General features: G+C 46.1%; 1 protein-coding gene across 1 annotated transcript in view; it reads left to right on the top strand.

Annotated features, from left to right (window-relative positions):
• MAP2K5 (mitogen-activated protein kinase kinase 5) overlaps window positions 1-15,298 on the top strand; it is a 252,191-nt gene that overhangs the window by 83,987 nt on the left and 152,906 nt on the right. Inside the window, exon 8 of the mRNA XM_073618284.1 lies at window positions 10,418-10,482. Within this exon, the coding sequence (XP_073474385.1) occupies window positions 10,418-10,482 (65 nt within the window). The remainder of the gene's footprint in view (window positions 1-10,417; window positions 10,483-15,298) is intronic.

Here is a 15,298-nt window from a genome sequence, read left to right as displayed (position 1 = left end):
TGCTGCCATGCATTAGGTTAGTCACAGTATCTTTGGAAAGTACAGTTCAGAATGCTGGCCCACGTGTATGTTTGATGTGTATTTGTAAGGCATGTCAATGAGAGTTTTCTGTGTTTTGTTGTAGGGCCTAGCTTTACAATACAGTAAAAGCACCACGTATCTATAGAACACCAACATACAGGCATACCCACTTTTAAGTACACAATGGGGTTTATTTACTAAAGCTGGAAAGTGCAAAAGTATACACAATACCCATCTGTTTGATATGTTCTTTCTCAATACACATTACTAAAGAATAGGTATTTTCAGTGAACAATATAGGGCCCTGGTGCCCAAACTGGGGCCCTTTTTTTTTTCTTTTTGTGCAGTCCTCATGGCCCTTGAGGACACTAATCTGTGTTTCCCTATTGCTCCATTATAGCAGTGATTTTTTTGGCAGTCTCATGTAATGTCTCCATTCTATGACTCCGACAAGTCCTATAGCAAGTTCAGTCTTCAAAAGTCTCTTGCAGTATGGCCACAGTCTCTGACCATCTCTTGTAATCATGTCCACAGTCTCTGACCATCTCTTGTATTATGTCTGCAGTCTCTAATCATCTCTGGTATCATATCTGCATTCTCCGATCATCTCCTGTATCGTGTCTGCAGTCTCTGACCATCTCTTGTATTATGTCTGCAGTCTCTAATCATCTCTTGTATCATGTCTGCATTCTCCGATCATCTCCTGTATCGTGTCTGCAGTCTCTGACCATCTCCTGTATTATGTCTGCAATCCCTAATCATCTCTTGTATGATGTCTGCATTCTCTGACCCTCTCTTGTATCGTGTCTGCATTCTCTGACCCTCTCTTGTATGATGTCTGCAGTCTCTGTCCATCTCTTGTATCATGTCTGCAGTCTCTGACCAACTCCTGTATGATGTCTGCAGTCTCTGACCATATCCTGTATCATGTCTGCAGTCTCTGACCAACTCCTGTATCATGTCTGCAGTCTCTGACCGTCTCCTGTACCATGTCTGCAGTCCTGACCATCTCTTGTATGATGTCTGCAGTCTCTGACCATCTCCTGTATCATGTCTGCAGTCTCTGACCAACTCCTGTATCATGTCTGCAGTCTCTGACCATCTGCTGTATCATGTCTGCAGTCTCTGACCATCTGCTGTATCATGTCTGCAGTCTCTGACCATCTGCTGTATCATGTCTGCAGTCTCTGACCCTCTCTTGTATGATGTCTGCAGTCTCTGTCCATCGCCTGTATCATGTCTGCAGTCTCTGACCAACTCCTGTATCATGTCTGCAGTCTCTGACCATCTGCTGTATCATGTCTGCAGTCTCTGACCATCTGCTGTATCATGTCTGCAGTCTCTGACCATCTGCTGTATCATGTCTGCAGTCTCTGACCCTCTCTTGTATGATGTCTGCAGTCTCTGTCCATCTCCTGTATCATGTCTGCAGTCTCTGACCAACTCCTGTATCATGTCTGCAGTCTCTGACCAACTCCTGTATCATGTCTGCAGTCTCTGACCCTCTCTTGTATGATGTCTGCAGTCTCTGTCCATCTCCTGTATCATGTCTGCAGTCTCTGACCCTCTCCTGTATCATGTCTGCAGTCTCTGACCAACTCCTGTATCATGTCTGCAGTCTCTGACCGTCTCCTGTACCATGTCTGCAGTCTCTGACCGTCTCCTGTACCATGTCTGCAGTCTCTGACCATCTCCTGTATTATGTCTGCAGTCTCTGACCATCTCCTGTATCATGTCTGCAGTCTCTGACCAACTCCTGTATCATGTCTGCAGTCTCTGACCGTCTCCTGTACCATGTCTGCAGTCTCTGACCATCTCCTGTATCATGTCTGCAGTCTCTGACCATCTCTTGTATTATGGCTAGGCACACCGTTAACCCTTTGATAGCCCTAGACATTTAACCCATTCCCATTCAGTGTCAGTAGAGTCACAGTGTATATTTTTGGTATTGATCGTTGTATTAAAGCCCGGTACACATGATGAGATTATCGGACGAATGATCGTCCGTTTATTTTTTTTCATGCTAATCTCGGATCGAATCTGAAAAGTTGACGAAAGTCACAAAGTCCCGTACGACAGAATAAAAATTCGGAAGTGATGTCATGTGTTGTATTGCATTTTCGAACGACAGCTGTACTGATTAAAAAAAGAAAATTGTACGATCCGGCATCGCATGGAAAAAAAAAATTTGTGCATGTCCGATAGAATAATATCGGGTGAACTGTCATGATCAGCTCTCGAAAAAGCTCTGCACTAATGATCCGATTATCGTACGATCGCTTCGAAAGTGCTATTTTTCGTACAATTTTCTGATCGTGTGTACGGGACTTTAGGCTCATACACACTATAAGAAAATGGGGAGAACATTTTCGTCCAAAGAATTTTTGTACGATTTTCTGATCGACAGCCGATTCCGAATTCTCGTCCGAAAATTCACGAAAGGAACAAACTCTAAAATGTTTCTTGTCTGGGAACAGAACGAAGCGATTTTCATTTAACCACTTCAGCCCCGGAAGATTTGGCTGCTCAATGACCAGAACACTTTTAGCGATTCCGCACTGCGTCGCTTTAACTGACAATTGCGCGGTCATGCGATGTTGTACCCAAACAAAATTGAAGTCCTTTTTTTCCCGCAAATAGAGCTTTGTTTTGGTGGTATTTGATCATCTCTGCGGTTTTTTTTTTTTTTTTTGCACTATCAACAAAAAAAGAGCGACAATTTTGAAAAAAAAAACACAATATTTTGTACTTTTTGCTATAATAAATATCCCCATTTTTTTTTTTAAATAAAAGCTAATTTTTTCCTCACTTTAGACCGATATGTATTCTTCTACATATTTTTGGTAATAAAAATCCCAATAAGCGTATATTGATTGGTTTGCCCAAAAGTTATAGCGTTTACAAAATAAGGCATAGATTTGTGGCATTTTTATTATTTTTTTACTAGTAATGGCGGCGATCTGCGATTTTTATCGTGACTGCGACATTATGGCGGGTACATTGGACACTTTTGACACATTTTTGGAAAGCTTGACAATTATACAGCGATCAGTGCTATAAAAATGCACTGATTACTGTATAAATGTCCCTGGCAGGGAAGGGGTTAACACAAGGGGGCGATCAAGGGGTTAACTGTGTTCCCTGACTGTGTGTTCTAACTGTGGGGGGAGGGGACTTGCTATAGGAGATGACAGATCGTGATTCCTAGATATTAGAAACTCACGATCTGCATCTCCTCTCAAAACAGAACAGGGATTTGTATGTTTACACACACACACACACACATACGTCCCTGTTCTGCCTCTCATGCCCGCGATCGCTCGTGGCCGGCGGTCATCCCGATCACGAGCATCGGCACCCCCGCAGTGCAGAATTTTCTTGTATGGAAATCGTACGAAAACGGTACACATTAACCACTTGCCGACCACCCGCCGTCATTATACTGCGGCAGGTTGGCACGATCCAGCGAGCCGTCGTAGCTGTATGTCGGCTCCTTAAAGCGGGATATTTTTCTTGTATGAAAATCGTATGAGAACGGCACACATTCCTCAGCGTGCGCGCGCCTGCTATCCCGCTTTAAGGAGCCGACGTACAGCTACGACGGCGCGCGGGATCGTGCCAGCCTGCCGCAGTATAATCACGGCAGCTGGTCAGCAAGTGGATAATGTGTACCGTTTTCGTGCGATTTTCATACAAGAAAAATCTGAAAAGAGAGACTGCGCATGATCAGAAACAATAAACAACAACAACAAAAAAAAAAAGCCTTTGCCGTACGAATTTTCTTTCATCTGTTCCAATTTGATGTGAAACATCGAGAAAAATCAGACGAACGTTTGCCCGATTTTCTTAGTGTGTACCCCACTTTAGTGTCACTGGTTCCCAAAAAGTGTCAGATTGTCTGTCCTGTCGCAATATCGATGTCTGGCTATAAGTCGCTGATCACCGCCATTACTAGTAAAAAAAAAAAAAATATCCCATAGTTTTTAGATGCTAAAACTTTTGCGCAAACCAATCAATATACGCTTATTGGGATTTTTTTTTTTTTTTTTTACCAAAAATATGTAGAAGAAAACCTTATTGGCCTAAACTGATGAAGAAATTAGATTTTTTTTTTTTTTTTTTTATTGTTTTATAGCAGAAAGTAAAATTATTTTTTTATTTTTTTTCAGAATTGTCAGCCTTTTTTTGTTTATAGCGCAAAAAATAAACAACGCAGAGGTGATCAAATACCACCAAAAGAAAGATCTATTTGTGGGGAAAAAAGTCCATCCATTTTATTTATGTACAGCGTCGCACGACCGCGCAATTGCCAGTTAAAATAACGCAGTGCCGTTTCGCTAAAAAAAATACTCTGGTCCCTGAGCAGCCAAATCTTCCGGGGCTGAAGTGGTTAAACGAAAATCGCTTCGTTCTGTTCCCGTACGAGAAACATTTCGGAGTTTGTCCCTTCGGGAATTTTCGTACGAGAATTCGGAATCGGCTGTCGAAAGTTGTGTACACACTATACGAAAATTGGAGGAAAATTCTTTGGACGAAATTGCCAGTTAAAGTAACGGAGTGCCGTATCGCAAAAAATGTCCTGGTCATGAAGGGGGGGGGGGGGGGGGTAAATCTTCCGGAGGGCCAAGTGGTTATTTTGGGAAAAACTTGTACATAATTCAATGAAACCTGTTTAATGCGTCTGGAATTCCATTGGACTAGCAGGTCGGGAGGGCAGGAAAGAAATGTAACAATTTTTCCAAAATTTTCGTACAAATGTTCAAGTAAAAAAAAAAAATCTGTATGTAGCCAGTTTGAGTAGACTGAATTTTGGGAAATTCGATCAGAAGCAAGGTACTATGGCAGATTATTGGTCTGTATGTGGAAACCTTTAGTTATGCTAGACGATTCATGCAATTTACGGCTGCTGGTTATTTGCATACCTAAAAAAGTATTTTCGCAACAAAATCTCAAGCGGTCAACATGCTGTGATTTTTGCACTCGGAGATATTGGTTCATGCGGCATTACCTCTCTCTTTATAGTAGAATTATGATGGTTTATGATGCATGTTTCAGGGTGGGCTGTTTTGCACACATAAACCTCACCGTTAACCTTCAGATTCTTGATGGAACGCGCATTAAACAGGCCGCTCCGTAGTGTCCACCGGAGTCGCTGAAGATCCCCCCCCCCCACACACATCTTCCCTCCCCTGTTGTGACCCTCCGCACCTCGGATATATCATCCCATCCTGACACCTTTTATCAAACTTTAATGAAATGACCCAGGCAAACAAATTGTCATTAAACTTTCCATCGCTCTGTCCCTTGGTATCACCTTTTATAAATTGGACGGCAAATGTTGTATTGATCTTGCTGTTCTTGCAGCTGAACTTGAAATGACCTGGGCTTGTGTTGTTTATGGCCCCAAGTTGCTTTTCCCTGACACTTTACATCCAAAGCTTGACACTCTCTTCCTCCGTCACTCATTTCCCGCTCTCGTCTCCCGATATTCTCTCCCCGTCCCTGAGTAAGTATACTTCCCTCTCTTGTCAATCATCCCCCCCCCCCCCCCCCAACAAACACGCCATTTTCCCCCTCCTCTGTCTTCTTATATTTGACAGTTTATTTCTTGGGATTTTCCCCTCGATTCTTCCCGTATCGCTGATCATTCTATCTTCATACTTTCCTCTTTTATCGTGTCTCTGTCTTTTTCTTACTTCTCTCTCCTACTCCCTTCTTCTCTCTATCTCCTGACTCTCTCTCCCTCCTTTTTCTCTTACTTCCTCTTACCCCCCCCACCCATTTTGTTTTTAATTTTTTTTCTTTCACTGTATTCACAATTTTTTGGCCTTTCTCTCCGATTGTTACAATGTCTGCTCTTTGGAAGTCATTCTTCACTGCTGTCTCTCCACTCCATCCTCATTCCCTCCTCACTCATTCCCTCACCCTTTTTATCCTCACTCTCGCCTTCCTTTCTTCTCTTCTACTCTCTCTCTCTCCCCACCCTCTACTACAAACCATTTCTACTACCCGCCCTTTCTACTACCCACCCTCTCTACTACCCACCTTCTTCTCTACTACCCACCATCTCTACTACCCACCCTCTCTGCTTCTCTCCCACCCTCTCCACTACCCACCTGCTCTACTTTTGTCCCACCTTTTCTACTTCCCCCCCATTTCTATTTCCCTCCCATTCTCTTTTGCATTCTCTCTACATCCCTCCTATTCTCCCCCCCGCCTTATTTAATTTGTCCCCACCCACGCTACCTCCCACCCACCCTCTCTACATCCCTTCCCTCTCTACATCCCTTCCCTCTCTACATCCCTTCCCTCTCTACATCCCTTCCCACTCTACATCCCTTCCCACTCTACATCCCTTCCCACTCTACATCCCTTCCCACTCTACATCCCTTCCCACTCTACATCCCTTCCCACTCTACATCCCTTCCCACTCTACATCCCTTCCCACTCTACATCCCTTCCCACTCTACATCCCTTCCCACTCTCCTGCTCACCCTCTCTACTTCTCTTCCCACTCCCCTGCCCACCCTCTCTACTTCCCTGCCCACCCTCTCTACTTCCCTGCCCACCCTCTCTACTTCCCTGCCCACTCTCCTGCCCACCCTCTCTACTTCCCTCCCCACTCTCCTGCCCACCCTCTCTACTCCCCTCCCCACTCTTACTCACCTTCTCTAATTCCATCCCACTTTCTCTGACCGGCTCTACTTCCTTCCTATTCTCTCCCCGCCCTCTCTACTTTCCCCCCACTCTCTCTACTTCTGTCCTGGATTATCTACTTCCACCCTGCTCTCTTCCCGACCCTCTCTCTCCCCCTTTCCTCCCATTCTCACACCTGCCCATTCTACTTCCCTCCCACTTACTCTCCTAACCTCTCTGTTTCCCTCCTACCCTCAGTACTTCCATCCTCCACTCTCTTCCATCCTCTCTACTTCCCTCCCACTCTCTCAATCACCTTCTCTACTTTCCTCCAGTCTCCAACTGGCTCTACTTACATCCTATTCTCTCCCCCACCCTCTCTCCTTACCCTCCCACCCTCTCTGTGCCCATTCTACTTCCCTCCCTCTACTCTTTCCCACCCTCGGTAAGTCACTAGCACTCTCCCTGCTTCCCTCCCACTCTTTCTCCTGACCTCTCTACCTTCCTTCCAATCTCTCTGCCTCCATCCCACTCTCACTCACCTTCTCTTCTTCCCTACCACTCTCACTCACCTTCTCTCATTCCACCCCACTCTCTCTCCAGCCCTCTCCACTTCCCTCCTGATTTCCCTAGTTGCATCCCGCTCTCTCTTCCGCCATCTCCACTTCCCTCCCCTTCATTCACCTGTCTATTCTATTTCCCTCCCACCCTCCCTACTTCTCTCCCACCCTCCCTACTTCTCTCCCACCCTCCCTACTTCTCTCCCACTCTCCGGCCCACCCTCTCTACTTCCCTCCCACTCCCTGGCCCACCCTCTCTCCCTCCCTCCCCACTCTCCGGCCCACCCTCCTCTACTTCCCTCCCCACCCTCCGGCCCACCCTCTCCACTTCCCTCCCCACCCTCCGGCACACCCTCTCCACTTCCCTTCCCACTCTCCGGCCCACGCTCTCTACTTCCCTTCCCACTCTCCGGCCCACGCTCTCTACTTCCCTTCCCACTCTCCGGCCCATGCTCTCTACTTCCCTTCCCACTCTCCGGCCCAACCTCTATACTTCCCTTCCCACTCTCCGGCCCACCCTCTCTTCTTCCCTCCTCACTAGTCGGCCCACCCTCTCTGCATTCCTTCCCACTCTCTGGCCCGCCCTCTCTACTTCCCTTCCCTTTCTCCGGCCCACCCTCCCTACTTTCCTCCCACTCTCCAACTCGCCCTCTCTAGCTCCCTCCCACTCTCCAGCCCACCCTCTCTACTTCCCTCCCACTCTTTCACTCACCTTCTCTACGGCCCTCTAAGTCTCTTTCTTTCCCACTCTCTTTCCCACCCTCAGTACTTTTAATCCCCCACTCTCTCCCACCCTCTCTACTTCCCTCCCACTCCCTGGCCCACCCTCTCTACCTCCCTCCCCACCCTCCGGCCCACCCTCTCCACTTCCCTCCCCACCCTCCGGCACACCCTCTCCACTTCCCTTCCCACTCTCCGGCCCACGCTCTCTACTTCCCTTCCCACTCTCCGGCCCACGCTCTCTACTTCCCTTCCCACTCTCCGGCCCATGCTCTCTACTTCCCTTCCCACTCTCCGGCCCAACCTCTCTACTTCCCTTCCCACTCTCCGGCCCACCCTCTCTTCTTCCCTCCTCACTAGTCGGCCCACCCTCTCTGCATTCCTTCCCACTCTCTGGCCCGCCCTCTCTACTTCCCTTCCCTTTCTCCGGCCCACCCTCCCTACTTTCCTCCCACTCTCCAACTCGCCCTCTCTAGCTCCCTCCCACTCTCCAGCCCACCCTCTCTACTTCCCTCCCACTCTTTCACTCACCTTCTCTACGGCCCTCTAAGTCTCTTTCTTTCCCACTCTCTTTCCCACCCTCAGTACTTTTAATCCCCCACTCTCTCCCACCCTGTCTACTTCCCTCCTACTCCCTGGCACACTCTCTCTAACTACCTTCCCACTCTCCGGCCAACCCCTCTCTACTTCCCTCCCCACTCTCCGGCCCAACCTCTCTACTCCCCTTCCCACTCTCCGGCCCACCCTCTCTACCTCCCTCCTCACTAGTCGGCCCACCCTCTCTGCGTTCCTTCTCACTCTCTGGCCCGCCTTCTCTACTTCCCTTCCCTTTCTCCGGCCCACCCTCCTCTACTTCCCTCCCCACTCTCCAGCCCACCCTCCTCTACTCCCCTCCCCACTCTCCGGCCCACCCTCCTCTTCTCCCCTCCCCACTCTCCGGCCCACCCTCCTCTTCTCCCCTCCCCACTCTCTGGCCCACCCTCCTCTTCTCTCCCCACTCTCCGGCCCACCCTCTCTACTTCCTTTCCCACTCTCTGGCCTATGCTCCCTACCTTCCTTCCCACTCTCCGGCCCACCCTCCTGTACTTCCCTCCCCACTCTCTGGCCCAGCCTCCTCTACTTCCCTCTCCACTTTCTGGCCCACCCTCCTCTACTTCCCTCCCCACTCTCTGGCCCACTCTCTCTACTTCCCTCCCCACTCTCCGGCCCACCCTCTCTACTTCCCTCCCCATTAGTCGGCCCACCCTCTCTACGTTCCTTCCCACTCTCTGGCCCGCCCTCTTTCCTTTCCTCCCCACTCTCCGGCCCACCCTTTCTACCTTCCTCCCTATTCTCTGGCCCACCCTCCTCTACTTCCCTCCCCACTCTCTGGCCCACCCTCCTCTACTTCCCTCCCCACTCTCTGGCCCACTCTCTCTACTTTCCTGCCCTCTCTCTGGCCCACCTTTCTACATTCCTCCCGACTCTCCGGCCCACCCTCTCTACATTCCTCCCCAATCTCCAGCCCACCCTCTCTACTTTCCTCCCCACTCTCCGGCCCACCCTTTCTATGATCCTCCCACTCTCTCACTCACCTTATCTACCTCCCTGCCACTCTGTCTACTTCCAGAATATTCTTCCCCCACCCTCTCTACTTTCCCACCCACTCTCTTTACTTCTCTCCTGCTCATACTTCTGCCCTCTCCCCTCCCCTCCCATTCTCTCACCTGCCCATTCTACTACCCTTCCGCTCTCTCGCTCACCTTCTGCACAATAAACTTTAGATTTACCAAAACTATGTAATTTAAGGATCTATGTAAATTGTCCAAGAAACCTTCTGTCCAATCAGGCAGGTCCTTGCACTAAATAGTTATTGGTAGATCTAAGGCCTTGTTTACACATGCAGCAAGGAGGTGATAAAAACAGGCAAGTCGAGCCACGGTTTTAATGCCCTGCCCGTCCACTTAATATATGAGGGTTGCTTTGTGGCCATGGTCTATTTACCTCTGTATATTGAGTTTGACAGGTGAGAATGCCTGTCAAACTAGTCCATTGAAGTAAATGGGACTACACTGCATCTGTGAGCCAAATGCTTGGCTCGTGGTTGTGGTGCTCTAATAACATACACAATCCCCCTTGTAACACCTTTCTATTTATTCCCTTATTTTATCTCTGGCTGTAGTCTTTGCACTTTTTTAGCTCCTCTCTAATATTTAGGTGCCATTTGAATTTTATGCACTTGTTGCATCCTTGGCCTTTGGTGTCTAAATATTAGATTTTTAGAGTGTAAGCTCCTAGGAGCAGGGCCCTCCTAATCCTATTGGATCAAATTGTATTGTAGCTTTACTGTTTGTCTTTATATTGTAAAGCGCTATTGGTGCTATATAAAGTCTGATAATTTTGCTTTATTCGTTTTTAGTTATGTCGATCTGTGTAGTTCCTGTCTACTTATCTGCAGATGGACACAAAGCTGACTGTTTATTTTTTCCTTTTATCTATAGATTAATGAACTTGACATTCAGAATCGTGACATTCTAGGTCATGGAAATGGTGGAACTGTGTATAAGTGAGTATATATTTTTATCTTACATATATGCAAGATGCTTAGTTACATAGTAGGCGAGGTTGAAAAAAAACACAAGTCCATCAAGTCCAACCTATGTGTGCGATTTTATGTCAGTATTACATTGTATATCCCTGTATGTTGTGGTTGTTCAGGTGCTTATCTAATAGTTTTTTGAATTTATCGATGCCCCCCGCTGAGACCACCGCCTGTGGAAGGGAATTCTACATCCTTACCGCTCTTGTCGCAAAGAACCCTCTACGCAGCTTAAGGTTAAAATGCTTTTCTTCAAATTTTAGTGAATGGCCGCGTGTCTTATTAAATTCCCTTTCGTGGAAAAGTTTTATCCCTATTGTGGGGTTACCAGTACAGAATTTTTTGAAAATTGAAATCATATCCCCTCTCAAGCGTCTCTTCTCCAGAGAGAATACGTTCAGTGCTCGCAACCTTTCCTCATAACTAAGATCCTCCAGACCCTTTATTAGCTTTGTTACCCTTCTCTGGACTCTCTCCAGTTCCAGCACATCCTTCCTGAGGATAGCAAACTCCAGGTGCGGATGAACCAGAGTCTTGTAGAGCGGGAGAATTATTTTATGCATGCCGATATTCTGTTTGCTTTGCTTGCAGCAGCTTGGCATTACATGCCATTGCTGAGCCTATCATCTACTAGGACCCCCAGGTCCTTTTCCATCCTAGATTCCCCAGAGGTTCACCCCCCAGTGAGTTGCTTTCATATTTTTTCCACCCAAATGCATTATTTTACATTTTCTACACTAAACCTCATTTGCCATTAATTTGTTCAGATCTTTTTGCAAGGTTTCCACATCCTGCGGAGAAGTTATTGCCCTGCTTAGCTTAGTATCGTCTGCAAATACAGAGATTGAGCTGTTTATCCCATCCTCCAGGTCGTATATGAATAAATTAAATAGGATTGGTCCCAGGACAGAACCCTGGGGAACCCCACTTTCCACCCCGAACCATTCCGATATCACCACCCTCTGAACTCGCCCTTGTAGCCAGTTTTCAATCCATGTACTCTCCCTATGGTCCATGCCAATGGACCTTACTGTGTACAGTAAACGTTTATGGGGAACTGTGTAAAATGCTTTTGCAAAATCCAGATACACTACGTCTACGGGCCTTCCTTTATCTCAGGGGTCTTCAAACTGCGGCCCCCCAGGTGATCAGGAACTACAATTCCCATCATGCCTAGTCATGTCTGTGAATGTCAGAGTTTTATAATGCCTCATGGGATGTGTAGTTCTGCAACAGCTGGAGGGCCGTAGTTTGAGGATCCCTGCTTTATCTAGATGGCAACTCACCTCCTCATAGAAGGTTAATAGATTGGTTTGGCAAGAACGATTCTTCATGAGTCCATGCTCATTACTGCTAATGATACCGTTCTCATTACTAAAGTCTTGTATATAATCCCTTATTCCCTCCAAGAGTTTACATACTATTGATGTTAGGCTAACTGGTCTGTAATTCCCAGGGATGTATCTTGGCCCTTTTTTAAATATTGGTGCTACATTGGTATTTCTCCAATCAGCTGGTACCATTCCAGTCAGTAGACTGTTCATAAAAATTAGGAACACTGGTCCGGCAATTACTTGACTGAGTTCCTTAAGGACCCACGGGCATAAGCCATCTGGTCCCGGTGACTTATTAATGTTGTTTTTTTTCAAGTCTATTTCTAATTCTGTCCTCTGTTAGCCATGAAGGGTGCTTCCTGTGATATGTCATGAGGATAAACATTGCAGTTTTGGTTGCTGAAGCCCCCCCGATTCCCTTGTGAAGACTGAGGAGAAGAATACATTACCTTTATGGGACCAATATGATCTGACCTCCCTTTCTTACTATTTATGAATTTCTTGGGATTTTTCTTACTCTCCTCCGCTATGTGTCTTTCGTGTTATATCTTAGCCACCCTGATTATACCCTTACATTTCTTGCTGCATTCTTTGTTAAGTTGGAATGCTGATAATGATTCCTCAGCCTTGTATTTTTTGAAGGCCTTCTACTTTGCTTTTATATGCATTTTTACATTGGAGTTAAGCCACCAGGACTTTTATTAGCTCTTTTAAATGTGTTTCCCATTGGGATGCACTGGCTAATACCTTTATTTAATATGCTCTTAAAGCATACCCACTTTTCCTCTGTGTTCTTTGTTCCTAAGATTTTATCCCATTTGGTATCTTCTAACAAGGAACAAGTTTAGGGAATTTGGCTCTTTTGAAATTCAGTGTATTTGTATTCCCCTTATGTTTCCCTTTTGTGTGATTTATACTAAAACTAATTGACCTGTGATCGCTGTTTCCTAAATGTCCCCGTATTTCCACATCTCTGATCAGGTCTGTATTGTTGGTAATCAGTAGATCCAGTAACGCTTTGTTTCTAGTTGGTGCATTTACCATCTGACCCATGGAATTGTCCTGCAAGACATTTAGGAACTGGCAAGCCTTAGATGAATGTGCGGTTCCCTCCGCCCAGTCTATGTCTGAATAATTACAATCCCCCATTATAATGACACTTTCCATGACTTTTGTGATTTTTTTTTTGATTTTTTTGTCGTAGGCCTTGTCAATCAACACAGCTAAAAAAACTGTGCCCATTGCAGTGAGCTAGATTTATTAAAGTATAACTAAGGCTCTGTTCACACTTGTGCAACTCCAAAGTCGCACGATTTCCAGTGCAATTTTTGATGCAACTTTACACTCTCTGGCACTCAAGTCGCATCAAATCGGATCCAAACGGGTGCCATTAAAAACAATGATCTGCGACATCTCATGCAACTTTGTGTCCAAAGTTGCATGACAAGTCACACAAGTGTGGACGGAGCCTGACGGTTCCGATTTAAAAAAAACAAAACAACAACAAACATGTTATGCTTACCTGCTCTGTGTAGCCCGGGTTGGGAGCATGCCTGCAAAAATGCCTCCATTGCAGCCGGCTTGCTATGGGTGCATTTAGAGAAGAGGAGAAGCGGGGAGTGCCAGCAGTAAACCCCAGAAGAGGAGGCTCGGGGCTGCTCTGTGCAAAACCATTATACAGAGTAGGCGAGTATGACTACATTTGATATTTATTGTAATTTATTAATATTTTAACCCCTTCCCGACCACCCGCCGCAGTTATACTGCGGCAGGTTGGCCCCCCTGGGCGAACCATCGTAGCTGTACGTCGGTTCGCCTTTTGACCACTAGGGGGTGTGCCCGCCGCCGGAACCAGTGCGCGTGCCCGATGGTCGCAAAGACCGCCAGGCACTCGCAATTGCTCCACACTTAGACAGAATGGAGATCTGTCAATGTAGACAGATCTCCGTGCTGTCAGGGGTGAGGAGAGCAATTTGTTGTTCATACTAAGTATGAACAGCGTTCAGACTCCTCACCCAGGCAGTCCCACCCTAACACAGTTAGAATCACTCCCTAGGGAACACAATTAACCCCTTGATCGCCCCCTAGTGTTAACCCCTTCCCTGCCAGTGACATTTACACAATAATCACTGCATTTTTTTTTAGCACTGATCGCTGTATAAATGCCAATGGTCCCATAAAAGTGTCCAATCTGTCCGACATAATGTCGCAGATCGCCGCCATTACTAATAAAAAACATAATAATAAAAATGCCATAAATCTTTCCCCTATTTTGTAGATGCTATAACTTTTGCGCAAACCAAACAATATACGCGTATTGCGATTTTTATTACCAAAAATATGTAGAAGAATACATATCGGCCTAAACTGAGGAAAAAATTTCCTTTTTTTAAAAAAAAAAAATAGGGGGTATTTATTATAACAAAAAGTACAAAATGTGCTTTTTTCAAAATTGTCAGTCTTTTTTTTTGTTCATAGCGCAAAAAAATAAGAACCGCAGAGATGATCAAATACCACCAAAAGAAAGCTCTATTTGTGGGAAAAAAAAGGACGTCAATTTTGTTTGGGTGCAACGCCGCATGACCGCACAATTGTCAGTTAAAGCGACGCAATGCCGTATCGCAAAAAAATGGCCTGGTCATTCAGCAGCCAAATCTTCCGGGGCTGAAGTGGTTAAGAAGAAAAAACTGATATGTCTTTGTTCAGTTCAGTTTTCAGTTTATAAAAGTTGAGCCTAGTCGCGCATCCTTCTACCATTCAAGCCTTTTTATTGCTCTTTTTATGTGTTTTTTTATGTGTTTGGTGGCCTTATTGACTGGTAGAGAGGCTTGTGTAGGGGTGGGGACTGTGTCAATTTGATTTTTACTTAAAACAGACCTTCAGTCATTTTTTTTCAACTTTTAAATCTTCTGCCCTTGTGGTTTTATCTTTATATAGTAAAACATTTTTTTTCTGCCAGTAAATCCCTTATACAGGCCACTTCCTGTTTCTTGTCTGGTCATTAGCCTAGGATTATGACATCATGCACAGCTCTCTCTCTCACTCTGGTGAAAGTTTGCCAGGAAGGGAGGAGGAGTGAGTCATAAGAGGGCCAATGAGAGCTGCAGAGCTGGAGTTGTGCCTCTGTGTGTCTGTGTAAATCCAGGAAGTGATCAGGCAGCAGCTTCAGCTGCCCACAGTTAAAATGGTTGCAGTTACACCCAGTGGAGGGAGATTTCTGTAGCATATTTGGCAAGTACAGAATCGCAGTATATATAAAATAATATGCAAAGTGAGGCCATAGGCAGCATTCCTCCTCCTCCAAACACGGTGAGTTGAGTTGATACCAAAGAGCTCGATTTTGGTCTCATCTGACCACAACACTTTCACCCAGTTCTCCTCTGAATCATTCAGATGTTCATTAGCAAACTTCAGACGGGGCCTGTACATGTGCTTTCTTGAGCAGGGGG

Source organism: Aquarana catesbeiana, linkage group LG03 (genome assembly GCF_042186555.1).
Source record: "Aquarana catesbeiana isolate 2022-GZ linkage group LG03, ASM4218655v1, whole genome shotgun sequence".
NCBI classification, from domain to species: Eukaryota; Metazoa; Chordata; class Amphibia; order Anura; family Ranidae; genus Aquarana; species Aquarana catesbeiana.
This window is presented reverse-complemented; position numbering and strand designations above follow the sequence as displayed.